The sequence below is a fragment of the Polyodon spathula genome, chromosome 11, assembly GCF_017654505.1.
Source record: "Polyodon spathula isolate WHYD16114869_AA chromosome 11, ASM1765450v1, whole genome shotgun sequence".
NCBI classification, from domain to species: Eukaryota; Metazoa; Chordata; class Actinopteri; order Acipenseriformes; family Polyodontidae; genus Polyodon; species Polyodon spathula.
This window is the reverse complement of record NC_054544.1, coordinates 31,717,037-31,744,308: the sequence shown is the minus strand read 5'-3', so window position 1 is coordinate 31,744,308 and position 27,272 is coordinate 31,717,037. Positions and strand designations below refer to the sequence as shown.

Below are 27,272 nucleotides of genomic sequence, written 5' to 3'. Positions count from 1 at the left end.
GCACAAAATGATACCAAACAGCACAGTGACTACTTTTCTCCATTTAAATAGGCTGAATGACTGATTACAAGATTGGAGACATGTGTGATACTAATTAAAGAAACTAATTAGTTTGAAATATCACTATAATCCAATTATTTATTATCTTTTCTAAGGGGTACCAACAAATGTGTCCAGGCCATTTTAGAATATCTTTGTAGAATAAGCAATAATTCATCTCTTTTCAGAGTTTCTTTGCTTTATTCTATGACGTACCAAAGGCATGCAAGTATACATGATAAAATAGCTTTTAATTTCATCACTTTTCAGGAGGAATGAAGCATTATTTCAATGAGCTGTAAGGGTACCAACAAATTTGAGCACGTCTGTATATATACATATATAGGCATCTAACTCAAGAATGCATAATATCTGATACAGCACCAGCTTTCGGTTTTAAAGCAAGAGCCTTGAAGGATTAACGAAAATAATTATTATTGGTATGAGCTTAATTATTAGTATTATTAAACATTTATCTGTACCTCATAGAAAATAAAGAAGAAAAAAACACATTAAAGGCAAATTGGTGCAACTACTTTCTTTAGACTTCTGTTGCATAAGAAATATTTGAAAGTTCAGTTTTCAGGAAAATTCCTCACTGTTCTCAGAAAACTTTAACAGCTGTGTTTTATTAATGCTGCCCCTTCATGAAAAAGCAGTGATCATTTATTTATAGTAAGACAGGGGTGTAAAATATTTGTGGGGTTCTGTTTCTTCTTAAAAATAATAAGCCAATTTTCTTCAAGTAGTTCCAATCAAAGATAGTTTATTCAGGAATCAAAATTCAAACAAAATCAAATATGATGCATCAATACTCTCACACACAGGCCTCGACTGATGGTGTTCTGAGATGGCATCAGGGTTATTTTCTGAGCCGAGCTGAGCTTTCATGGTATCAGAGATGTTGGCTTTTTTCTGAGCCGGCGTGGCACAGAGATGTTGGTTTCTGAGCCTCCATCAGTGTAGAAATGTTAGTTTCTGAGCTAAGAAATTACTTTGTACAGCACAGATATACAGCTAGCTTACGTAATTTCCTTGATCAAATCTGGTCTTATTTACCTAGCATGATGCATGGTGTGAGATAAAGCACACTGAAAGTTAACATTTGCATTTTTTCTTCACTTTACCAGTGTCAGCAGAAACCCAGATAACAAGAAGTTACATTTAAGAACAATGCTATGAATTTTGCTCAGTTCTCACAGGCAGCAAAGCGCTATACCCACGCATCACAAGGTCAAACAATAAGGCTGATGATTGCACCAGCTATGTACAGCTTAATTTTAAGAGTTTGTTAACCCTGTGTTGATTCAGAGCTTATGTTAAACACAGGAAAATCACAGTGTTTACAGACAGTTTCAATGATTTCACGCTTCCTTTATCATTTAAATTGGAAGCATAAGTGATGGGTTGTGTAAAGAAAAGGAACAAAGCTGATGAAACAATAAGAGCTTGTGCAATTTAACTGGAACAATGTGGATACTGCCCCACACAAGGTGAGAAAAAGCCTACTTGTTCCCATAGTGTGTTATTATGCATTCTGTGACACTTACCTAAAGTTATAGCATGTCACTTTTAACAAAGGTAAGTGGTTTTAATTGGTTTGATTATGGTTTGTACATAGGCTCAAAACAGCTTATTAAGCAGAAACAAAGGTTTTATCATCCCTCTTTGAGTTATTAAAAGCCAGTTACTCCCTACAAGTTCAGGGAAGCAAGAGTTTTATAATCCTTACAAATGGAATAACATCAGTGGAATAACATGCTTATAGGGACTAGTTCGAATGTGTCTTTGCTTGCATTCCATTCCAATGTTGTGCTGCTGAAATTCAGGACGGAGCTGCGCTCTGATAGTTCAAGCAATACTACCTTATAACAGATTTCAAATAGCTGAAATAATGTTGGATTTCTTCTGTTTTGAATTGGACTCCTATTTCCTTGAATGAGTTCAGTCAAGAATTGGAAACTTCAATCTCAACCCATAAATCTCATACGTTACCAGTTTGACCAGTTAAATAGGTCTCTCTGCCCACAAACCCCTGTCGTTTCTTTGTTTGGTCCTCCTTCTACCTGCATCCACCCTGCAGCGTGCCTTGTCTAGGGGGAAGGTGGCCCCAAGTTCCACTTGTCCTGCTCGCTGGCAGAGCCATTCTTAACACTGTATTGCATTGCTCTTAGCTCGGCCAGCATAGGGGCGGCTATCGAGCTCCAGTGGATAAGGCCATGGGCCAAATTGTAATGTGAATGCATTATTTGTCTGTCGGATATCATGTCGGGCATAACTGCCAATTGTTCATGTATCAGGCATATCTTTCACAACCAATAAACTGTTATTTTTACTACTAAGTGGATGTCTTCTTTCTGAAATGCTAGTTCAGTCAAGAAATTCCAGTTGCCGATCTGCCTGCATCAGACTTAACCAAAAAAACTGTTGTGAAGTAAGGACATCCTCCTGCAGCAAATAAAAACTGAATTCTACAAATGATCATTCAGTATCCTGTGGAACCAGATGTGCACTCTCAGCTCTGGTGCTGACCGTGGTGGAACTCTGAAGCAAGTTGTTTGTTTATCATCAATAGTACATTGTCAGTGACTGGGATTCAGTTCATTTTGCTTGTAAAAAACAGGAGGCTTCTGTCAAAGCAGATGCCCACTGCTCAGTAGGGTGTGCACTTAGGTTGTTCCAAATAATCAGGTGCTGTTGGCATAGTATTGCTTTTTGATTATTGGACTGCAGGGGCAACCTCTAAAATTAAAGATACATTACCTTTTTAGAAAATAAATCAAGAGAATACAAATAGGGGCTCTTGGTAACCACAATCTGGCAAAGTTATTAGTAAAATGGAGTATTGTCTTGTAATTAGTGTGACAAACACATAGCACCTGTACTATATGTCTTAAAAGTTGTGGAAGGGCATATGCATGTTACAGGCATGCCTCCCATGCATATTTCATATTTCAATTATTGCTATCTTGAATCTTTTTTTATGAACTAAACATAACCCATTTTACCTAAAATGATTTAAATCATTGCAAGAGGGGATTTGTGGGTTGGGGGTCAAGATGGATTCAAACATTGTCCCCAGTGGCCTGTTCCTATTTTACTAGATACTGTACACTGAAAAACTTTCTCAGCACCTCTAAAAGAATGGTACATTAAAGCTTCCTCAGTAACTGATGACTACCTCCCTCTAGTGGCTCTTTTGGATACTGCGATGACTAGGAAAGCACGTTTCAATTGCCTACAGACGGTGATAGCTATGAATATAGCAAAGAAGCATGATTAAAAACAAGGAGTGCAAACAGCTTTTGTTGATACAGTACGAACGTTTTTAAGTAGCAGTATAGTGGGCCGCTGGTACTATCACTCTTCAAAACATGCCATCTACAGACCTCTTTGTGTTCTGTTCCGTAATTAAACGCATGGTGATGTTAGCCAGCAGATTAGCTGTACCGTGCCTCCGCTCCCCCACTTCCAGACCCTGCTCCTTCTCCACCGTTGCCCTTCTGTGCTGGAATGACCTACCCACAGATATCAGGACTGTTCAGTCCCTGACCACCTTCTGGCGTCTCCTCAAGACACACCTGTTCAGACAGCATGTGTAAACCTCACAACTTTCGACTATACTGGACTATATGGCACCCAATTGTACCAGTACTTGCATCAGCTTATACTTGCACTGAACTGCTCCTTACCTTGCTGCAGTCTACCACTAATAAATGTTTTAATTTATTATTAATCCCAGTTCACCGCTGCAACCCCCCGACAACTCGGGAAACAGGCTGAAACACGTGTCCTTCGAAACGTGTTCCTGCCAAGCCGTCATTCTTCACACTGCGGATCCACAGCGAAGCCACCAGACCTACAGTGCCGGAGGACAACACAGATCTGTATGGCTCCACTGCAGATCCGTAGACGCCCTATCAGCCACAGGGGTCGCTGGTGCCCGGTGAACATTAGATTGCCCATTGACCTAAGCCCACCCTTTTGTAATTGCTCTTATTTGAAATTGTTCTCATCCATTTATCGTACTTACTATGTGCTGTTAATGGACTTTACTCATATAAGCCCATATTTTTACCATAAGTTAACTGCTCTTAGTCGAACTTGCTCTTAAATGTAATTACTTGCTGTATTGTGATACTTTATAACAGTTGTGAGTCGCCTTGAATAATAATAATAATAATAATAATAATAATAATAATAATAATAATGGCTTGAACTAAGTTTTTCATTTGCATGTATACTGTACTGTATATTATGTACTGTAAGAAGGATATTTTAATGAAAACATGACATCACAGATAAACATTATGCATTTATTTTAAAGGTTTACAGTATTGTCCCAATTGTGTCTCTGCGATAGTCTACTCTAGACTGAACTGTTCAGTTTACTGTATGTGGGCTCACATACGTGGCACTGATTGCCCATAGGAGCAACAGAACTGTGACTCCAATTTCAGTACACGACCAACTTGATCTGGACACTGCCACCCCCCAAGCCATCTGCTGTTATTATAAGCAGTAGACCTGCACTGGTCGAAATAGATTTTTAATTTTTTTTTTTTATTTTAACTTGAATATGGATATTCAAATGAATGCAAAACATACTAAACCTGTACTGTGGATGATAAAAAAAAAACTCTTGGCTGTCTATGAAGCCATGTGTATAACTGATGGGAGAAACTGAAAGAGAATATTTCTAGCAGTGTAGTGTCCTATTCAGTGCTCAAATCCCATGTTTTGCTATCGAGTATTTTTTCAATGGCAGGTATTATTGTTTTGGATACTGCTTCATCCTGCTGGACCATGTGCATTGAAGCTGTTTTCTTATTGCTCAATGTCCTAGGTGACATTTAATCCTATTTATTTCGCGTCGCCCTGGTGCCACTCCTGCGTCGCCTGTCGTGTGAAAGTTACTTATCAAAAGTATAGGTTTTATTCGTTTTGACGCATCGTGTCTGGTGGGTAGCAGCCTTAAACGTGCAATGGAAAATATTTTTGCTATCTGATGGTGAAATCCTTTTTTGGGGGGGAAAAAAGAGATTTGTCAAGTGAATACAATGTTAGATTTTAAAATCCGCAAACTCCACCAGGGTTGCAGTTAATTCCTGTTGCAGTATTCTATTAAAATGAGCTTCGCACAGTGAAGGCAGCTTTCAGGCAGTTCCATTTTAAAAAGCATTAAACGGTACAAGCAGTTCGAGGTATTGACAGTCTCCATATATTGGCTTGTCTGGCAGATTTACACAGCAAGCGCTTTTTGAGCCTATTCACACTTCAGAAGCAAAAGATAAAAACAATGAGATGGACCTCAGTCGAGGACAGAGACAGCCAGAGAGAACACTGGAAATGAAAGTACAGATTAGGTAACACAAGCAGTCTAAAATAATGTATTATAAACATTGTTCCCGTTAGCTATTATAATCTTGGTAAAATGTAATATTGGAAATCCCAACTTGTTATTGCAAAGGTTACATTGTTTTTCTTCACAAAATTGATTTACTTTTACCTTACGATATTAGGCATTTTATTTGATGCACGCTACAATTGTTTTAACTAATTCACACTATGTAGAAGCAGCTTCTCAAAAAGGCTCCAGGTAGTTACAATTTATATTTAATGCCAGTTTTGTGGGTGTTAATGCAAATATGGGTAACCTTCTGATTTCACAAGTATCATATACAAATACAGTACATAAAATCAGACACTGTTAGGTGATCTTGATTTTGTTTTATAATGAACTGGTCTTTTCTCATCAGTGAAAGGCAAAGCAGTCTCTTTGAAATTGCTTTATAGGAGCAAGCAGCCCATCCAAGAAAACCAGCTCACTGTGTTAATCAACCATTCAATTTTTATTTTTTAATATTCAGTTACAGTGATGCACTGATTTTAAGATATTTTTTCAGCTCTGATCAGCAACTCAATGTGTCATGTGTTAATTATACAACCTGTAAGATCAATTAAGCTAATTAACTACAATGTGTATTATTTGAGAATTAATTTAAATAATACTGTATTTGTATGTTAAAGGAAAATGGGGTAATTAACATTCCCATTTCAGTTTCTTAGATATATAACTTCAGATATACTGTCTAGAGGAGTTTCATGGGTTTTTTTTGTTTGTTTCACTGCAATACTAATTAAATTTGGCAAAAGCCTCTTTCTTTCTGTAATTGGTTACTGTCTTGTTTTATCATTGCAGGTACCACCTGCCTGGTTGCGTTGTTATCAGATAAAGAACTGACAGTGGCAAATGTTGGGGATTCACGAGGAGTGCTGTGTGACAAAGATGGAAATGCCGTCGCTTTATCACACGATCATAAGCCCTATCAACTGAAAGAAAGAAAAAGAATCAAGAGAGCGGGTAAGATCCCTCTACCGGAATGACACATTGAGGAGGAATTTCTTATTTAAAACCATTACAGTTGCTTTCTCTGTAGTGCTATTATTCCTGAAAAAAAAATACTTGACTCCATCCTTTCTTTATTATAACAAATTTCTAAGAGCTGTGTCAGCAAAGGGGGGGGGGGGGGGGGGGGGGGGGGGGGGGGGGGGCGCTATGCTACTATTTTGACTGTTATGCGTTTTAAAAACAGTGTCATTAATTAAACATGCATCCCATAGAAAGGGTGTTTACAACAGTTTTGTAAGTTTTTGGAATTATATTTTATGGAAGTGTTCAAATTTAACTTATGGGTTACCATTAGAGGGCATCAGCAACATAAATAAAACTACTCAATTCTGTACACGGTCACTGTCTGAAACTTTCTGTAAGCTTCTCTAGAGCAATGCTCATCTTTAACTTGAAATTTCCCCAAATCACAAACCACTTTTTTTTTTTGTTACTGAGGATCTCTCTATGAAATGGTAATGCCTTTTATACCATAGAAGAGAAAAAAAAAACCTTGATTTTCTTAACACCGTTCTGTTATCAAGATGTTCTGCACCCTCTTCTTGCACAGCCATTTCACTCGGATGATCCTTGCGTTTGCATTGCAGGGGGATTTATCAGCTTCAACGGCTCCTGGAGGGTTCAGGGCATCCTCGCAATGTCTCGGTCCCTGGGTGACTACCCCCTGAAGAACCTGAACGTCATCATCCCGGACCCAGATATTCTGACATTTGACCTTGACAAGCTGCAGCCCGAGTTTATGATCCTGGCTTCCGACGGACTGTGGGATGCTTTCAGCAATGAAGAGGCAGTGCGCTTTATCAAAGAGAGATTGGATGAGCCACATTTTGGGGCCAAAAGCATTGTATTGCAGTCGTTCTACAGGGGATGCCCTGATAATATAACTGTCATGGTTGTAAAATTCAGAAACAGCAGCAAAACAGGAGACCAGTGAAAATATATATATATTTTTCACCCACTTGAGTTTTAAAGCAAGAACTATGTTTGTAACATTATTTGCAAAGTATTTTAGTGTTATCTTAATTATTAGTATGATAAAGGGCACAGTGCACAATGTTTCAATGTTATATATATATATATATATATATATATATATATATATATATATATATATATATATATATATATATATATATTTTTGTTTGTTCCTTGTTTGCTCTCACAGGTAAGACACAAATAAATATGGCTTTAGATCATTATAAACAGGAGAAAAGGAGAAATATGCTTTGTGTTTATGATTTGTAGGATCCAGGTGTGGTGGGAGAATAAATACGGAATATGGATTTCCATTCAATTAAGACTGGCTAATCTAACACTTGTTCTCATTGGAAAGTTTGCCTGATCTCCAAGCTCATTTTATTTTAGTACTTGGTTATCCATGCATGAGTAGATTAACTACTTAGAAAGGAAGCCCAGATTTAATCATTCACAAATCATTTTTCTTCCATTAACTAACTCTTAAAGCACGTACTGGATTAGTTTCCTGGTTGGCTGTTTTGAGGGGAGTTATCTTTCTTGGACCTGTTTACAGGTCTGTAGTGTTGAAAAACTTAATTTACTAATAGTCGTCCAATCTGAAGTGACTTTGAAGTGCTATATAAATAACTATAATATGATATTAAGTTATATAACTTTATTGTAAATGTTCTTTTTCCACAAAAGCAAAGTGGGTATTACCCTCCTGGATATGTGCAGTAGGTATCTGGATTTCATGCGCGACTGTCGGATTCTTGGGGCTCTATTTTCAGAATCCAAACACAGGCAGATCGAAATGCTGTTTCCCTTCAACCTCATTTGTCTGTATTTCTGTTTGTGGTCACCCCTGGAGGAAAGTAGATCCACCACTGATAATGTTATTAAAATATGTCATTGCTTTACCCAGAGCAGTGAAGTAAAGCAACAGAATACATATATTGGTTATTCTCCAAAACCAATATCCTAATTTATTTCAACCTGTATTACCTGTATTAGATTAATTAGCAGCTGACATTGATTAAATATATTTTGTGCACGGTTAAGATATAGTTAGGAGAAGAGGAAAAAGCTATTGAAAATAAAAATAATAATAATTAAGCAGTCAGAAGGGTTGTTTGATGTTGATACCGTGCAGAATATATTATGCCTGGGATGTGGGGAACAATCGTACATTTTCTGTTTAGTCTCCAGAACAGTACAATGTAAACAGGATATGGTGTAATATACAGTAGACGTAATAAAATTCTGCCTCCCTGTGACGGGGAATGCCCCGTCTATATGAATATGTTTGGAACTGGCAGGGAGGGGGTTAAATTTCTCCCTGCCAGAAAAACATGTGAGAATGTGGCTGGAGCTCTAATTGAATAATTATTGATTAATTGGGCTCCAGCCACAGGGGATAAAAGCCAGGGGAGAGGGCCTGGCTGGGAGCGTGTGTGCCGTTTTCGTGGGCTAAAATCGTAGTCGTCGTGTCGGCGGTAGCAGCAGCCGGCGGCAGCAGCAGCCGCCATCACCAACCCAAACCCTGTGGGAGGACCCAGCGAGCTTGTTCCCGTGGTGCACCTGGTGGAGGTCCTGTCCGGATGTGCCATTTGCTGACTGGTGTGGGCATTGTGAGGAGGACGGCCATAACTGGGCAGGATGCCCCCACAACCCGGACCAGGAGCAACCACCAACCCCGTCCTCGGCAGCCACCCCACCAGCACCGCCTTCACCACTATCACGACAGATCGCTGTGGCATCGAGACGGGGAGAGATGGGAGGAGTGGGGAGAGACAGCATCACCCGGGGTCCCTCCAGGAAATATTCATTATGGTCCTGGCATACCTGGCAATAGACATGGGGGAGATTCCCACCTTGAAGAAATGGAGGTGGAGCTGCTGCCGTCACCCAGAGAGGGGGAGCCGCTGCCGCCGCTCCCAGAGCCCAGAGGGGAGGAGCCGCCGCTCCCAGAGCCCAGAGGGGAGGAGCCGCCGCTCCCAGAGCCCAGAGGGGAGGAGCCGCCGCCCAGAGCCAGAGAGGGAGGAGCCGGTGCGTCCACGGCCCGAGCGGGAGGAGCCGGTGCGTCCACGGCCCGAGCGGGAGGAGCCGGTGCGTCCACGGCCCGAGCGGGAGGAGCCGGTGCGTCCACGGCCCAAGAAGGGGAAGCCCACAGGCCCAGGGCTGAAGCGACCAGCAGGGAAAGAATATAGGCTGTTCCCACCACCAGCAGAGGAGGATTACCTGCTGGTCTCCCCATCTATATGAATATGTTTGGAACTGGCAGGGAGGGGGTTAAATTTCTCCCTGCCAGAAAAACATGTGAGAATGTGGCTGGAGCTCTAATTGAATAATTACCTTATGTAACACAATTTTTGTTCCTGGGTAGTAAGTGTTATTTCCTAATTGCTTATGCCTCAAAAGTATAGAAAATGGCTATTATTCCCACAAACTTTGCTTTTGTGACCAGGACAGTGATATTTCAAAATATCACTATTTCCAATGGGAAAACAGGCAAATGTGTGTCTTTTTGTTCAGATAAAGTCCGAAAAAAACAACATATGAATCCAAATTAACATGTATTTATACTAAAGTAATACAAAAATGACTACAAAAGATTTAGAAGTGAGTAGTTTTTCGAGATTTACGATTATACTGTATTTATTTTGAAATATCACTGTCCTGGTCACAAAAGCAAAGTTTGTGGGGAATAATAGCCATTTTCTATACTTTTGTGGTATAAGCAGTTAGGAAATAACATTTACTACCCAGGAACAAAAATAAAAAAATTGTTACACGGTGTTATTGATTAAGTGGGCTCCAGCCACAGGGGATAAAAGCCAGGGGAGAGGCCTTGGCTGGGAGTGTGTGTTTTCTGTTTGGGGTGTGTTCTTTTGTTTGGGAGTTTGCTTTTGTGTTGGAGAGTTTTGTGTTTTAAGAAGAAAGGAGTATCTTGTTTAAAGACCTGGAACTTGACCATTTATATTTGTAAGTTCACTTTTTGATTATTTCTGGTAGAGCCTCTTTTTTTTGGCCCTTGTGCCTGTTTATTTGATTATTTTTGTTTAATAAAGAACTTTACTTTTGCCTTTACTCTGTCTCAGAGTCTCAACACTTCCCGTGCAAGTATTGTTGCATTATCTAAAGCAGACTTTGTTCCGTCCTTGTGAAATGCATTATCCTGTCGAAGTATGCAAATTTAAAATTCTAACCTGGCACTAATGCAAAGCAAAAGATAATAGTTCTATTGTCCTATTCAGGTGAATCCTGCTCCCAAAAGGCACGTGGTTTCATAAACAGATCAGAGACACGCCCTCTTACAGTAGACTTTGCTATGTGTTGTTGTCTTAGTTCTTCAGTATAGTCAGGTCTGACATGATTGTTTGTTGGTTTTTTTTGTTGTTTTGTTTTTACGAACAGCCTTAATTTTATAAAATATCCATGCATTGAATTCTAGATTTACACATAGAAGAGACGAACAGTGGTTTATCCTATTACTGGAACAGAGTTCCAGTACCTGATTTCAGTTAAATTTAGTATTCTAATAAATGTTAAGAAACAGTATGGTTTAAAAATGAACTCAACAATATGTTAAATTAGTGCTTATTCAATAAGAACAGAGAAGTATTAATAAAAAAAATAAATTGCCAATATAAGTAGAAACATAGGAATCTAGAAAATAAAAAAGCTAGTTTTGTTTTGACTGAAGCACTCATCTGCTGCCTTATTGTTATTTTGTTGTTTGCTTGCTATTAACTGCTTTGTCAGAAGCTGCAGTGGTTATTGTAAATCTTAGTAAACTGTGCACACAAAGTGAATCTGAGTTTTTACATCTAGATTGTCTTCATTGTTTACATTTGTCTCAGAGATAATATGAACAAAAACAGTGAACTACCAATGTATATAGTCCACCTAGTACTCTAATAGGAAAATAATGATAATGCCACCCTGGATGAAAAAAACAAACCTGTAATGATGCACTAGAAGTAGTAGTTTTGGTTATATATATTCTTCCAGAATGCTGTATGTGTTACCAAATGTGATGTTTGTATTGTTGAACTTCAGAAAATGTTAAAAAAAAAAAAAGTGGATTTAAAGGAAAACATAATAAAAAAAAAACACATCAAAAGCTGTACTTTTTGACATTACTGTATTGTTTAGTATTTAAAAATATATGTGTTAAAAAAATATATAAGTTTTCATGCCCAGCCTTTTCTGACATGACATTGCAATCTGTTTGCATTGTTAACAATGGAACCTTTCAACTGAAACCTTCAGGTGCAGTCCTAGAGCTAAATGCCTGAAACCTTGCCAAAGCCTGTTTATATAAAAAACATTTAATGTAAAACAGCAATTATTCAGTAATGCTGTATGGCATCCAATTGGACAACATTGGGAAATATTTTAATTGCACTTAATAAACTATCATTAAGTGTTTTATAGTTGTGTTAAATACCTATGGTTTCACTGTAAAATAAATAAATAAATCGGAAACAATAGCAAAATACGATAATGCTCAAATATACCTGCTATTAACCACAATACAAGATAGAATCCAGTCTGTGCATTTTGAATATTCCTACAGTTAATTAAGGGTTTGCTAATGGTGGGGGTTGGGAAGCTGTCCGCACCTGGTCTATCCAGGTACAAGTAAAACAGGAATAACAGCCACCTGAACAAAGGAGTCCCACCTGTGCAAGTCAAAAAACCCCAAGGGGCTTATCACCATGGAGAGGTAGTCATTTACTGCATTCCATCCACCTTTCATTCACCCTTCATATATTCTCTGAAAAGAAGCTTGCGTGCCTGTTATGTTCTGTATGTAACCATTCTTTTGTTCGAGTTCTAAAAAATAACATCACTTCTTTTCATACCTTCACCTCAGTGTAACAGTTTCACAGAACTTGTGAATTTCCTGGAGTTGAGACAGCCTTCTCCTGGTGAGCTGCCACTCCCCTGTTCTTGCCCAACACACTCCTGACACAAGTTGGTAGAACTACTTTTACAGCATGTTTGTGCAAGAAGGAAAGCCTTTCGGGCCTTTTTCAAGCTTCAATTTCACAAACAAAGATATGTTATGTATCCTTAGCTTTAAAGTCAAATAGTAAAAAATTTGTTGTCTTGAATAGTTTATTCCTTTTTTTTTTTTTTTTTTTTTTTTTCCAGGGATTTACTTGTACAGTATTTGAATGTGGATTTTTTTTTTTTTTCACACAATATTTTAATACACATTAAAAATCAAACTTATTAATATATTAATAACTGTCACTTACATGTTTAGAAAACAAGTGGGACACATTTACAAAGCATTTACCACTGTACATTTGCCATTTTTTGTGAAACAAAAAAAACAAACTTATGAAATTAGGAGGAAACATGCTTCTAATTTAACTAAATAAGTTATTTATTTGAAGCATTGTAGCCACTGCAATTTGTTTTATTTTTGTAAAGAAAAAGGTGTTAGCTGTGTGTGGTGGTAAATCCTTTGTAAATACGGCCCACTGTTTTTAGCTGTTTAATACATTAGACAGACTACATGCAATCTCTTCACTAGTATCTGATGAGCCAGTGAAATTAGGAATGGGGACAAATATTTACTGGTTTCCAACTGGGCACCCAGCAGATATATAAAAGAGATGTGCAGATTTATAGAAACTCAATTAATTTAGGGGTAGAGACAAGAATTGACTGACTCTAGGATCAGCTTAACCAATGCATAAACCTGCACTGAGTCTCTTGAGCCAGCATGACTAGTTGAAAACCAGTCAACGTTAAGCTCTTACTAAGTGCTGGTCATTGTTGGAATTTCCAGCAGGGTATTTTACCTTAAACAGAATGTGTGTTTTCCTAAAAACAGTAACACATCAAAGAAAAACACGAAAAACAGTACATCCTACAGTGTTGACTGCAGTTATATTAAGATGAGCTGTGAAGTGTCTCCCAGTAATCTCTCATGGCTGCTGGATTCACCCAGTGTGCTGCAATTAAACTTTCAATTTTGTCTGCCAGTTCTGTTTTAAAGAGGAAAAAGAGGTGGTCTTTTGGTATGTGCAGCTCATCTCCTAATAACTTTACACAGACTCCCACATAAACATCTTCAATCCTAAATGGCTTGACATGGCACATTTTGTCATAGATTCTCAATGCTAGACTCCCTGAAATAACATACCCCAGCCCACTACCATAAGGAGGGAATATATCCAGAGGGTACTCTTCAGTGGAGATATAGTTCTTACTGAACGTGTTTCTGTATGGATACGTGTTCACAAATGGATAGCCTGTGTAAAAATGTTCTGTCTCGGGCTGCTGCAGCAGATAATTGACTAAATTGCCAGGATTAACAAAGACATCAGTATCAGTTTTCATAATGTACTGAGCTTTTGGGCAGAAATCATGCAGCCACTGAAAAGCCATTCTGGTTTTGTGTGTTAGATTTTCATAGGAATCGAGAAAGTCTTGAATTATTATATCTCTGTATTTTTCATTTTCTAAATATAATTTTGCCGTTTGCTCTCTGCTTTCATTGCCTAGGAGAAACAAGGTGAGAACAGATTTCCCATGCCATTGCTTCTTACTGGCCCAAGAAGCTCTAATTGCCAGTCTCGCTTCGACTTCACTTGGACGGGATGCAATGAAAATGACCACAAAAGGCGTCTCATCCCTGCATTGGGAATGTTCCGAGGTCAAGTAGGTGAAGCTGGGTTTGTGCTTTGGTTCACGTTCATATAACTGCAGCCATTTAGAGTCCTCCTTCAAAATCTTCTGCAGGAGATTGTCACTGGAAACTGGATTAGCTACAATCATGTCTTTCAGACTCAACACTTCTTTATTCTTCTTTTCATTGTTCTTCATCTTAAAATACACCCCCAAAGTTATAAATGTTATGAATAGTAATACAAAAAAATATTTCTTCATGGCCTTCAGTTTAATCCAAATTATGTGGTACATCAGCTGCAATAGATATCTTTATATTATTATTATTATGATTACATTTTTTCTCAATTGCAAAGGCACAATTTTGGATACTCCTAAAACAGTTATTCAAACATTTAATTATCAAAACAATGTGCATTTTCAAAACTTCACACATCTGCAAAATTAAGCGAGCATGTCAAATTTAATTTGGCTCAGTGTATTTCGTATTATAAATATACTGCATGTGTTCCAACATATTTAGTGATTATTTAGTTCAATATTAAAATTAGACATATTAAATAATGCTTTTTTTTTCTGTAAACAGTGTTATATTTCAGTAGTATTATTTGCATTCACTGTAAACAATACTGTACTTAAATATTAATCTTGCATTGAAACTCTGTACTGACATATAAGTTGCCTTGGATAAAGGCATCTGCCAAATAAATAATGGTGCAGCTTCAAACGTGTACATTACATGGTAATATCGAATTACATATACAGCATAAATGATAGAAATAGGTTGTTAAGCCACTTAAACCTATAGTTTCTGTCTCGTATATGACTAATGATTACACAAATGTGATTTCTAAAACTATTTAAAATACATTCCTTGTGTTGCGTGGTTCATGTATTATCAGACATGGCTATTCTACCTGTCTATTGAAACACAACACCAACTATGATTAGACTATCAAAAATAGGAGTGATCAGTTTTGCAAATGTGTTCGTTGTTTAGATATTTATCTTGCATGTTTTAGTATTTGTGTTAATGGTTTTGTTTTGTGTATTTTACCATTTGAGAAAAACTGTGTTAGGCCCTTTGGGCAGACCATGAAAATTGATATATGCTATAGACCTATGACAGAAAACATTATTATGCTTTTAGGAATTAACACACATATTAATTGGACAGGTATATAAATCCCAGACAAGGCTTACAGCAAACGTATTTATGAGACTTGACAACGAACAGTTCAATTTAGAACTTAAAAAGACAGAAATATTAGGTCAAGATAACTCGGAGCTGCTCTGAATGCACGGCAAACTACAAACAAATAGAACTAAACATCGTACTGCACCCATACTTCTTTTCATATCTGAGTAATTGAGGTTGTATCTTTTAAATACAACTTTATTTGATGTTTTTTTTTTTTTTTTTCCTCAAATTGCAGGTGGTAAATTTGGGTTTAGTCTTACATAAAAAGGAATACGGTAATGGTGTTTTTGTTTATACTTAATGTTCAAAATCAATAAATAGCCCACTCTTATGTGTGTATCCCCTTGTTAAGAAGCGAGTTTCACCTGTCACCGTATATTCTGCATTTAAAAACGCTAACAATTTTTTTTTTTTTTTTTTTAATTTGACTGTACAACAAACAGAAATACACTGGCGATTTGAACTGTATTTCGTTTGAAGAGGAGAACAGAGTTTCAAAAGGTAAGAACATAACAACGATAAAGTTTTCCTGCAATAGCAAGCCATATGGAAAAAACAATTAATTGTTTTTACAACTGTGCTTCAATTCCCACAATTAGCAGTGTGGTCTATACTTTATCAAATGCCCGAATAAAAATGTTTACCTTGAATAAGGAAGTTCTTCAGGCAGCGAACGTGTTTGGCTCCAGACTGCTAAATCATAATACGAATGAAAACACACCCCGTTAGTAATTTAAAATTCACAAATGCACAGACTTAGAAAGAAAAAAAAAACCTCATAGTGCACAAACATATCCAACACATATAGTAATAAGGCACACAGAAACATTCGCTAAAGGACCCCTCCCAAAACTCCAGCTGAAGCAGTGTGCCTTACCTGTATTGTAAACTGCTTAATGAATGCGTGAGGTTTCAATGGCAGTTCACTGTTGCCAAGGGGGTTGGGGGTTGGGAATTGTATTATGTTTCTGTTGTTGCTGTTTTTTTTGTTTTGTTTTTTGTTTTTTTTTTCGTTCAGTGGATGTCATATAGGCAACATTTGTCATCTCAAGCATTTTTCTCATTTACTTTTTGATGTATGGGCAAATGTTCACATATTTACAACAGCAGAAGCAAACACTTATTTGTGGTGGGGTTATGCTAACGATAGTGAAGTCTGACATTGCACCTGGTAGCCTACAGCCAGGCAATGAATGTTTAATAATAATAATAACAATAATAATAATAATAATAATAATAATAATAATAATAATAATAAACACTTTTGTGGTATAGGCGTCTATTCAAATATGTTTACCTTGTAACAAAGCAAAATATTAATGTGGTTTCTCTTAAACAGCATAGGTACCCTAGTCCTTGTGCGGATTTGAGTTATTACTAGTGTTATGTACACTAACATCGATTTATAAACTCAAACGAGCATCAGCAATGCTTCTATTACCCTAATCAAAGAGAATGATACACAGACAATGTAATTATCAATATATCAAACCATCAATCCCTTTTAACAAGGTAAATACAATGAGAAGAAAGGCATTTTGACAGATCATAAAATGAGAATCCAACCTGCATTCCCATTGTTAAAATTATATATATATATATAAAGAGGCAAAAACTTCTTATTTTAGTGCACAAATCAAATTTGAACATGAAGGGTTTTTTTTTAATTTATTTTAAATTATTAGTATTATTCATTTTTTAATTGTTCGTTTTGTTTCTCTATTTTTAAGCGATCCAATTTGTAACATAACTATGCATGCGGCACATTCGGATGGGAATAAGAAACTATTCCTACAAATTAAATTATAATAATAATAAGACAACTCGCTGTACTTTCATCTTTGAAATATTAGAAGCATGCATACATGTGTACTTGATAAAAGGAGCTATGTAATAAAAGTGCTGTGTCCTTAACACAATGCTTATGCTGTATTTATTTTCACTTCAGTAATAGCGAGAAGAATTGCTTTGCTGGAGAGTTCCTTGCATCAGATATCGAGGCTGGTCATTTCATAAAGAGCCATGGTGGCAGTAGACATCTGAGTAAGTGAATATATGCTGATCATTTTGATTAGAAAAGGATGTGATGCACTACATGTTAAAGTCCTAGCCAGAAGCAAGACAATCCACCCCTTACAACAGCGTTTCTCAATCCTGTCCTGGGGCCCCACTGTCTTCTGGGTTTTCATTCCAACTGAGTTCTCAATTACTTAATCAAACCCTTAATTAAACTAATAATATGCTTAATTAGACATTTTTTTAATTGTGCTCGGCTCCTAAAAAGTTGCAGATTTTAACTGAAAACAATTAAAAAGGTCTAATTAAGCTAATGAATAGTTCAGTTAAGTAATTGAGGATTCAGGTGGAATGAAAACCAGAAGACCAGGAATGGGAAAGCCTGAAGATATAAGATATAAACATTTTTGTTACCTGTCATTTCTTTTAAATATAATTCTAGCACATTTTGAAGTGTATTACAAGCTGATAATAATCTTGTTTGTGGACATGTCAAGTACACTTACTTCCCCTCAGAGGTTTAAAAGGCTGGTAGTTTGAATGTGTGCTTATGAAAAAAAAAGGTTTTATCATCCTTTCTCATACTTGTGCTCTAGTCATGATTTCAACTACACATTGATGTGCTTTTAGTATGGAATATCACTGGAGAAGAGAGCATGGAGAATAGTAACACATTTTACATTTTAAGTTCATGTGATTTGTCAATAAGCCTTTTTTTGTTTTTATTTCTGAACACAAAAAAGTAAAAACATATTCAGTTAATCACTAACGGAAGGTACCAAATACAGAATACCTGTATCCCATATTTTTGGACTTCTGCATTGAATTTGAGTTTCATTTTAGAATACACTTGAGCTTCATCAGCAGCCCTGTTTAGTATATTTTTAGAGAACAAAGTGATTATTCTGGTTGGACACGTTGTTTTATTTACAGTTTATGTGATGTATTATCTGATGTGTTCACGGAACTGTTGTTAAAGTCAACAGGTGATGTTCAGTGAACTGTGGTTAAAATCACTGGTGAGCCAACAGACTCACTCAGATTTGAAAACTGGTGAGATTCAACACAACAACATGGACGTCACCCAGAAGACTGTCAATGTGGAGTGCGAGGAGACCAAATTAAACGCTTTAGTCAACTGTTGGCAAATCGTTTAAGAAATGGTAAATAGAACGGTCTTGCTTATTTATTTGTTTTCATTAATAAACATAAACGACTTGATCCCTGAAAAGCAATGTAAAGACAAATCAAAGCAAATAAATGCTCTAAATGACAATATTTTTATTTGGAATTTGGGAGAAATGTTGTCAGTAGTTTATAGAATAAAACAAAAATGTTCATTTTACCCAAACACATACCTATAAATAGTAAAACCAGAGAAACTGATAATTTTGCAGTGGTCTCTTAATTTTTGCCAGAGCTGTATACACACACACACACACACACACACACACAGTACCTACAGAAAGTCTACACCTCCTTGTTCTATTTATTTCCTTTTACAAGTACATCCTGTTACAGTAGTTTGCTTATTTATTTAAGTCTTAGAAACACACTTCCATTAGAAATTGGTAAGCGTTCACAGTACCCCTGGTTACAAGAGATAGACTGAAGTTGAGGTGATCACTCCATTTCAGGAACGTGCCCTAAAGCAAAATGAGTATACATTGTGGAACAGTACACGTTAACTTTGTATTAGGCAGTGGTCCAGTAGCTTCACAACACACACAATGAAGCAAGGACTTAAAACCTTATATTACAACCAAATGTTTAATCACAAAATAATGTAAAACAAATACCAAACAAATGTTTCCCAAGAAAAAAAGCAATATATTCTTCAATCATTTTATTGTACTCACCACAGAAAATGGCAACAATTAGCATAGGGTAAAATGACTTAAAGTTACATTCCTAACCTGTGTCTTGGCCCCCACATTTTTTTACCCAAATCCTGTCTATCTATCTATCTATCTATCTATAGAGAGAGAGAGAGAGAGAGAGAGAGAGAGAGAGAGAGAGAGGTTTTTATTATTTTTTATTATTTTAATGTACTGTTCCTTTTCAAACATAAGTGTTTTTAGGATGTTATGAAATATTTACAGTATTACTTTCATTTACATTAATTTGTAAAAAATAACAGTACATAACTACTTTATCATGTAGACATTGTATTAATCTATTCAACAATAAAGTCAACTACATCTCTCCAAAAATGTTTTGGCAATAAAGTCCTCCTATGTCTTCTGGATTGTCTCCCAGTGCTGTTTCATGGCCACAGGATCCACCCAATGGGCTGCAATCAAATGTTGAATTTTGTCTGCAACGTCAATTCTTTGGATGAAGAAGAGGTTGTTGTCAGGAATATGTACCTGACCTCCCAATAGTTTTAAACAAACTCCTACATAGGCATCTTCATTTGGGAATGGCTTGACATGGCACATCATCATGTAAATTCTCAGGGCCAGATTCCCTGAAATAACATAACCCAGCCCACTGCAATAGAGGGGAAATACATTAAGAGCATACTCTTCAGAGGAGATATAGTATTTATATCTTTTGTCTCTGATGGGAGCACCTTGTAACCGATAGCCTGTGAACAATGTCTGTGAAAATTCTTCTTTCAAATTGAGCAGATAATTTACCAAATTGCCAGGATGAACAAATACATCAGAGTCAGTTTTCATAATGTACTGAGCCTTTGGGCAGAAATCATGCAGCCACTGAAAAGCCATTCTGGTTTTATGTGTTAGATTTTTATAGGTATCTACAAAATCTTGCATTATCATATCTCTGTATTTTTCATTTTCTAAATATAATTTTGCCGTTTGCTCTCTGCTTTCATTGCCTAGGAGAAACAAGGTGAGAATAGATTTCCCATGCCATTGCTTCTTACTGGCCCAAGAATCTCTAATTGCCAGTCTCGCTTCGACTTCACTTGGACGGGTTGCAACGAAAATGACCACAAAAGGCGTCTCATCCCTGCATTTGGAATGTTCCGAGGTCAAGTAGGTGAAGCTGGGTCTGTGCTTTGGTTGACGTTCGTACAACTGAAGCCATTTAGGGTCCTCCTTCAAAATCTTCTGCAGGGGTTCCTCCTCGAAGTCAGGAGTAGGCGCAGCTGTGTAAGTCAAGTTTGGGGTCGACCGAACCCCTATCAATGCCGCCTGGTTTTGCTTCTTAATATAACCACACCAGAAACATAATGTGAATACGAGAATTAAAAGTAAAACTAATTGGTAAATATTCATGGTAGTTTGCCTTTCTTCAGTTCAATATAAATCCTTGTACAACAGGCGCTGCAAGAGACATGAAATTATTATTATTATTATTATAGCTTTTGAAACAATGTCATACATTATATCTGCACATTCAATATTTAGTTCCTATCTTCCCACCTTGACTTGCATTAAAAAAAACAACAACAAAAAAAAAAAAAAAACCTTACAACCCTAAATTCAATTATCTTGGCATTTCTCCCTGCAGTGCTTGATTAGGTGGTTTAATACGGGGTGTGATGACAGGGGGATTTCACATTTTTAAACATTTGATCCTAGAATTGTTTTGTGAATTGTGTTTTATTTATGGATAATGGTTGTGACTGAAATTTAAATTCCTCATTTGAGATTTAAATTTAGCATTGAGCCCAAATAAGCGGGCTTAATCGTGTGGTAATGTCCGCTTCGTGCAGTTACATTCCCGTGCCGAAAGCGAGAAGGCCCCTGAGGGCTCAAATGCTATTAGAATATGGATACGTTAAACAAAACAAAAAAACACAAACAACAACAACAAAAACATCCTAATAGTTTTCTCCTGATTTTATGAAGAAATAGTTTTTGTTGATCAGTTTACCTCAGTATTCTATTAATAATGCAGTTTTCTCAAAAAACATCCGCGGTCTGTTTAGGCTCTTCGGTTTAATGCAAGCGGTGGACCCTGTCGGCTACTTCTAGTTGTGGCGTAAATAACAATTTAATACAGTACCGTATTTAATTCTACTTACATGCAGCTGTTCGTACCCTGTTTGGTGAAGTGTTTGTTATCGATAACTTTATAGTGCATATTGTACAGCCAGCTAAATATCAGCATTTACTTTTAGGCTACTACTTTTAATTAGCGTGCTGCTGTGTTCGTAAAGTTTATTCAAAGTGCTGTCAGAGAACAGGTACCCCGTCTGTGTTGCTGGTGATCCGTTGAAATAAAGTTATTGAATGTCAGTCAGTCTGCATCCATTTGTTTTACAACTTGTAAAACCATACAGTAGTTGCCACAGCCACTGATTAACACTATTTCGACTGAGTTTAAAAATCAAAATAAAATACTTTTTTTTGTTGCTATTTTCAATTTAAATAGATACAGTAAGGACAGCTTGGAAGCAGACACTGTCAGACTGCATTCCGAGTGTGTACAATAAGAACGGAGATATTCAAACATCAAGGAGAAAAGGGTCCATAATAACAGAAGCGAATAAGTACTGACGTGTGCAGGACGTTTTTTTTATTTTTATTTTTTTTTTTTTTCAGGCGGATTTCCATGGGTAGAATTTAAGGGTGGCTACTTTTTACTTCAGAAGCTTGAGTACTTTTAACACATGATGCTTTTGTACTTTCACTCAAGTAGTTTTCTAGAAGGATACTTTGACTTTTACTTCATTACAGTTTTCACAAGTAACAGTAATTTTACTAAAAAGTAACACATTTTAATGCTTTTTCACCTCTGCATGCTACACAGATATATTGTGGTTTGATCTTTACTTTTTGCTATGTACTGTACTACAGTGCGTTGCGATACTTTTGTATAAAAAGCGCTATATAAAGGTAATAATAATAATATACGATTTTCTAGGCTTTTCTTTTAATATTAGACATTTGTTTTTTATATTAATATTCAAAATTAAATATATATATATATATATATATATATATATATATATATATATATATATATATATATATATATGTGTGTGTGTGTGTGTGTGTGTGTGTGTGTGTGTGTGTGTGTGTGTGTGTGTGTGTGTGTGCGCATAATAGGAATAAAAATTTTGTTAAGATAATTATAAATTAATAATTAATTTTCAAAGATTGTATTATAGAATAATATGCAAATATTCCCAAACCACTCAAATTAGACATATTAATAAATCATTTATATTAAAGCTGGGTTTATGTATTTCACCACCACATCCTGTCATTAACCTACATCTCGTTTTATCTGCCATTTAGTTTAACCTGTTTTTAAAAGATCAAATCAACTACCATTGATTTTGCTCTGCTGCTGCTGATAACAAACCTTATGGACAAATAATTGAAAGAACACCACCGTGATTATTTGTTTAGTTGTATGAATGCACACATGCTCAGGAAACCACGCAACTGTACCTGTGTAAAGTTTATAGAAATACAAAAATGAAGTCTATAACTTGGTAATGGCTTGAATACAACACAAAAAATTGTCATACATGCAATATGTATTTGTGATTGTTACTTTGTATCACTTAATAAAAAAGGACTTCTATTTAATATTTAGTCAAGTGCTTTCTTGAGGTAACAATACAAAAACTGCTTGTCAAAGTTATTTTTTATTATAGTCTGTAGCTGGTGTTCCAGTTCCAGTCTGCAGTACCACAGAACAAGTACCACAAAAGTACTATAGTATTCTATATAATCTGTCAAAAATCCTATAGGATTTTTACTATAGTAGTAGTAATTGAACTATAGAATTCTATAGAAAAAATCCATGCGAGATATTTCTCACATAAATGAAGGTAATATAACAATTATATAAAGTGTTGAAGTAGGTTATATATTTATAGTCTACTGGTTATTTAACCAAAACACCACGTCCGCCGCCACCACCACCACTACTACTACTACTGATAATAAGAAGACAGATTGCTATATGATTGCTGAGTGATAAGCTGTACCCCACAAACATTGTTTATATCCCTTCAAAATAAAATGAATGTTTTGCAAAACAAACAAAAAAGATGGTGATAATGAATATGATTTATTTGAGAAATTATCGATAAAGTATAGAAACAGCTGTCAAAGTATTGTTTGTTTGTTTTTTGTAATACACTAAGCGATCATAGTAAATTTTTTACGATATATATATATATATATTAATATATATATATATATATATATATATAAGTTAAAAGGTGTATATATGTAACATATAATATTATATACTGTTCGCACAGGGTCCTTCACAGTGTCATGCCGCGGTAATTGATTTTTATCAACCTACCAACTGCTTCGACGCCGGTAGTTCTGGGTCAATAAAACCGTGTTGTGTTGAACTTGGAACAACTTGCGTCCCGTTGACAGTTGCGAATGGCAGCTACTCTGTCGTGTAACAGGTAGGCTCGCATCATAAGGGAATCCAGCCGGAGACCCTAGTAGACCATACTCTGCACCGGTATTAATTGGCTTTTTGCATCGTTGAAAGTGACTTTTATAGTCAATGACATGCAAATTAGGAAACTGGCGTTATTTTAGGATTTGTCGGATAGTGGAAAACAGTTGCTTTTTGGTATGACATGACGTCATTCAGTCGTCGGAAACAACGAAATATGTATTTGATGAATTACAAAAAGTTCTTATACTGTTCTTAATCTGTTCATAATAACGAATTTTGAAATCAACACTTTGATGAATTGACCCCACTGTCCTTTTGCAGCCTCTTAATGAGACTGAGGTTTTGAAACAGAAGTGCATCCGTTTGCAAAAAAAAGATGTGTAAGGCCACAAGTATCCTTTATTTGCGTGTTGCGATTGAGTTTTATATTTTAAATAAATGTTTAGCATATTTTATCTATTATATATGAGTCTAAAAGTAAGAACTGTTCCAATTATTACATCTAATTTTAAAATTAATACAGGTCCCCATCATCTCTACATTGTTCACACCTGTTGTTCCAGACCAGGCACACTATATTCAAAACATTTTCATTAAATATCTCTCAAGGGAGTTATGTGTTGCGTCGGAAGTGAGCGGTTGGAAAACGAAGGAGTCTTTCATATTTCATTCAAAATCCTATAAAGGACTCAGGATAAACTGTCTGTTATCGTTTCTAAAACATTGAGATGGCAGGGAACAATGGAAAACCAGTTCTGGACGCATAAATTGAAAAATCAGCAAAAAAAAAAAAAAAAAAAAAAAAAAGAGGTGGCGCCAGCTCTCTCGCTTAGCATATTGCAGGAGCTAGCTGGCATTAAGGATATGCTCAAGAATGTTCTTGAGGGGGCAACTAAAACTTGAACGGTTTGCTGCTGTCGAAAAACGAACTACTGAAGTTGAAACTCGTATTTCAGATCTGGAAGATAAAATAATATAAATGGGGGAAAAACATTCTCATAGCACTAATTAGAAAAATGTATTTGTATCTCGTGATTTGAAAATGGAAGACAACGCTTGCAGCTGACATGGTATTTTGAGATTTACCATAGCGTTTAGTTTTATATATCCCCTTAAATGGTCTATTTAATTTATTCAGCTTGTGTTAAGTTGTGTATTTATTTATTGGGGGGGGGGGGGGGGGGGGGTTATTATTATTATTATTATTATTAATGAAAATGTACTTGTATAAATAAATCCCTGAAGTAATTATATACATTTATTTATTTTTAGTACATAAATAATATATGCATATGCTTAGTGCATAGTTTACCTAAAGTAAATGGTCTATATTATATTAGCTATTAAATCGGTATTTATTTATCTGGGGAAAATTGTACATTTACAAAGATAGAGTAGTTCAATATACATGTTACATAATATGTAACATGTATATTGTTATCACACACTATTTTCTTTTTTTTTTCATCGTAATTTAAATTTGGTAGTTGTCATTAATATATACAGATGCAAATATGAAATAGTATACCTATATACAGGTGTAAATTGCAACTCACCTTGGCAGCTTTTATCTTTCGGAATTCCTGAGCTTATTTATTTACTTTAACCCTTTCCACTCTTTTGGGACTGGTTTTGAGTAAGATGTCACGACCACAGCGATGTTCTTTTTTCTGTATATTTTTGTTTCATTTTACAGTACTTGTTTACATGTACTGTCTCATTTAGTTATGTTTTGTCTGTTTTATTCTATCCTATTTATTTTTTTGGCATCTCCTACTTACACAATTGATATCCTTTTTGAGTGATACAGTTAACAAATATACAGTCTTATCTCCATATTAGATTATTACATATTTGGTTAAATTGCTAAAACAATTCAGCAATTGTACAATTTACACTGTCCTTCCTCTTTACTGACAACCCAATTAAAAAACTCAGTAGATGGCAATTCAATAATTCTCTTGCTAATGATCCAAATTGTGTTGAAAGTATAGATAATCCAAGAACCACCCTTCACTAAATCTTTCTACGGGTGAAATTACTATTGACCCACAATAGATTAATAACATAATTAAATATTACAAGAAGTGATATACCTCAGAATCCAAGAAAGATGCTAAAAACATACAGGAATTCCTAAATAAAATAAAATTTGATTATTTAGCCGAAGATAAAAAAATATATATATGCTTGATTCACCAATTAATTTATCAGAAATAATCTTAGCTATTGACTCTCACTATTCAAAATAATTTAAAGGAAATGGTCAATACAAATCTCAAATCTTTAATTCATAAAATTGAAATAAGATTAGAAAGTTGGAATTGTCTCCCTCTTTCATTATGGGGCAGATTAGAAGTTCTTAAAATGATGATAGTTCCCCAATTTACATATATGCTGGCTATGCGTCATATCCCCGTATCTATGTCCATCTTTAAACACATAAATTAATTATTTATTTATAAAGTTTATATGGGCACACAAGAAACCATGGATCAAACTAAAAAAGCTGTTTTATTATTACATTATGGGTGGTCTAAATCTATATTGGTATTATTTATCCCATTAACTTTCAACTCTCAAAATATATTTTTCCCCCATCATCTTTAAAAAAAATACATGTCTTTTAAATTTCCAAATTACATTTTCAAGAAAGCAATGTTTGAACTCAGTGATATGAGAATAATGTATTTATCCTCAAGTATATGGAATAAAAGATGTGCACCTTTAAACCTTTACAATTACTTTCAGAAAATCAGTAGCAAATTTTAATCTGGAGCAAAGTGCTTTGAAAATGTTCCTGTCTGGTTTGTCTCCAAACACAATCCTAATAATTAGGCTCAATATTTTGTATTTAAATTTGTCTCGTGTTTTTACTTATGTAATAATGATCAAGTTAAATATAAAATTAGACGTATTAACTAACTCTTTTATTAGTATGTGTAACATTGCTGTGTTTATGGTGCAGGTCCAAAGTGTACATTACACAGGAGTAGATACAATTACAATTAGAGAGAAAATGCAGTGTTTGGGCACCAATGATTACGCAAATGTGATTTCCAGGACCATTTAAAATACATTCTTTGTGTTGTGTGGTTCATGTATTTCAGACATGTGGTACAATTTGCTAGTCTACCTGTCATATTGAAACACAAAACCAACTACAATTCAACGGACAATAGAAACAGGTGATAACTGGTCGAAAGATCTATTTGAAATTACGACCTTGCGATATAGTAACGAGCTCCTGGCTCCTTTGCGCAGGTGAGGCAATGTATAAACATACTTCTTGATCATTTGAAAAATGAAACATTTTAATTACGTGTAAAGCTTGTCCTTTTGCTACTTTCGGTTTGCGTTCATTAAACTTTTCTCATACCGGTAATCACGGATATCCCAACATACACAACCTACTAATCAAATTGAAGCCTTAGTGCGTAAAGATTAAAATCAAAAAAGGAAAATTCATTAACTGTGTATCAACTATTGTGTGATCCACAAAGAAAACTGTCTTGCAAAACAAGATTTTATCTGGAGTCTGAATAAAAGGTCTTACCTGAAACCATCAAACAACGAATGTCTTCTGTGGGGTGCTCACAGAAAGAAAGAGCCTTTGAAATAGAGCTGTAAGGAAATAAC

At 35.7% G+C, this 27,272-nt stretch overlaps 3 protein-coding genes across 3 annotated transcripts in view; 1 reads left to right on the top strand and 2 right to left on the bottom strand.

Annotated features, from left to right (window-relative positions):
• Positions 1–7,490, top strand: part of LOC121322551 (protein phosphatase 1L-like) — a 49,819-nt gene extending 42,329 nt beyond the window's left edge. Inside the window, exons 3-4 of the mRNA XM_041262662.1 lie at positions 6,242–6,403; positions 7,039–7,490. Coding sequence (XP_041118596.1) covers positions 6,242–6,403; positions 7,039–7,385 — 509 coding nt within the window. The 3' untranslated portion in view covers positions 7,386–7,490. The remainder of the gene's footprint in view (positions 1–6,241; positions 6,404–7,038) is intronic.
• A 5,104-nt stretch (positions 7,491–12,594) lies between these two features.
• LOC121323543 (UDP-GalNAc:beta-1,3-N-acetylgalactosaminyltransferase 1-like) lies at positions 12,595–16,196 on the bottom strand. Its single transcript, XM_041264657.1, has 3 exons — positions 16,138–16,196; positions 15,905–15,953; positions 12,595–14,356 (listed from the first exon to the last, which is right to left on the bottom strand). The coding sequence occupies exon 3, from the start codon at positions 14,351–14,353 to the stop codon at positions 13,322–13,324; it is 1,032 nt and encodes a 343-aa protein (XP_041120591.1). The 5' UTR covers positions 14,354–14,356; positions 15,905–15,953; positions 16,138–16,196; the 3' UTR covers positions 12,595–13,321.
• Positions 16,197–19,314: 3,118 nt separating this feature from the next.
• On the bottom strand, positions 19,315–27,272 carry LOC121322566 (UDP-GalNAc:beta-1,3-N-acetylgalactosaminyltransferase 1-like). Its single transcript, XM_041262681.1, has 2 exons — positions 27,190–27,272; positions 19,315–20,572 (listed from the first exon to the last, which is right to left on the bottom strand). Exon 2 carries the CDS (start codon positions 20,522–20,524, stop codon positions 19,511–19,513), a length of 1,014 nt encoding a protein of 337 aa, XP_041118615.1. The 5' UTR covers positions 20,525–20,572; positions 27,190–27,272; the 3' UTR covers positions 19,315–19,510.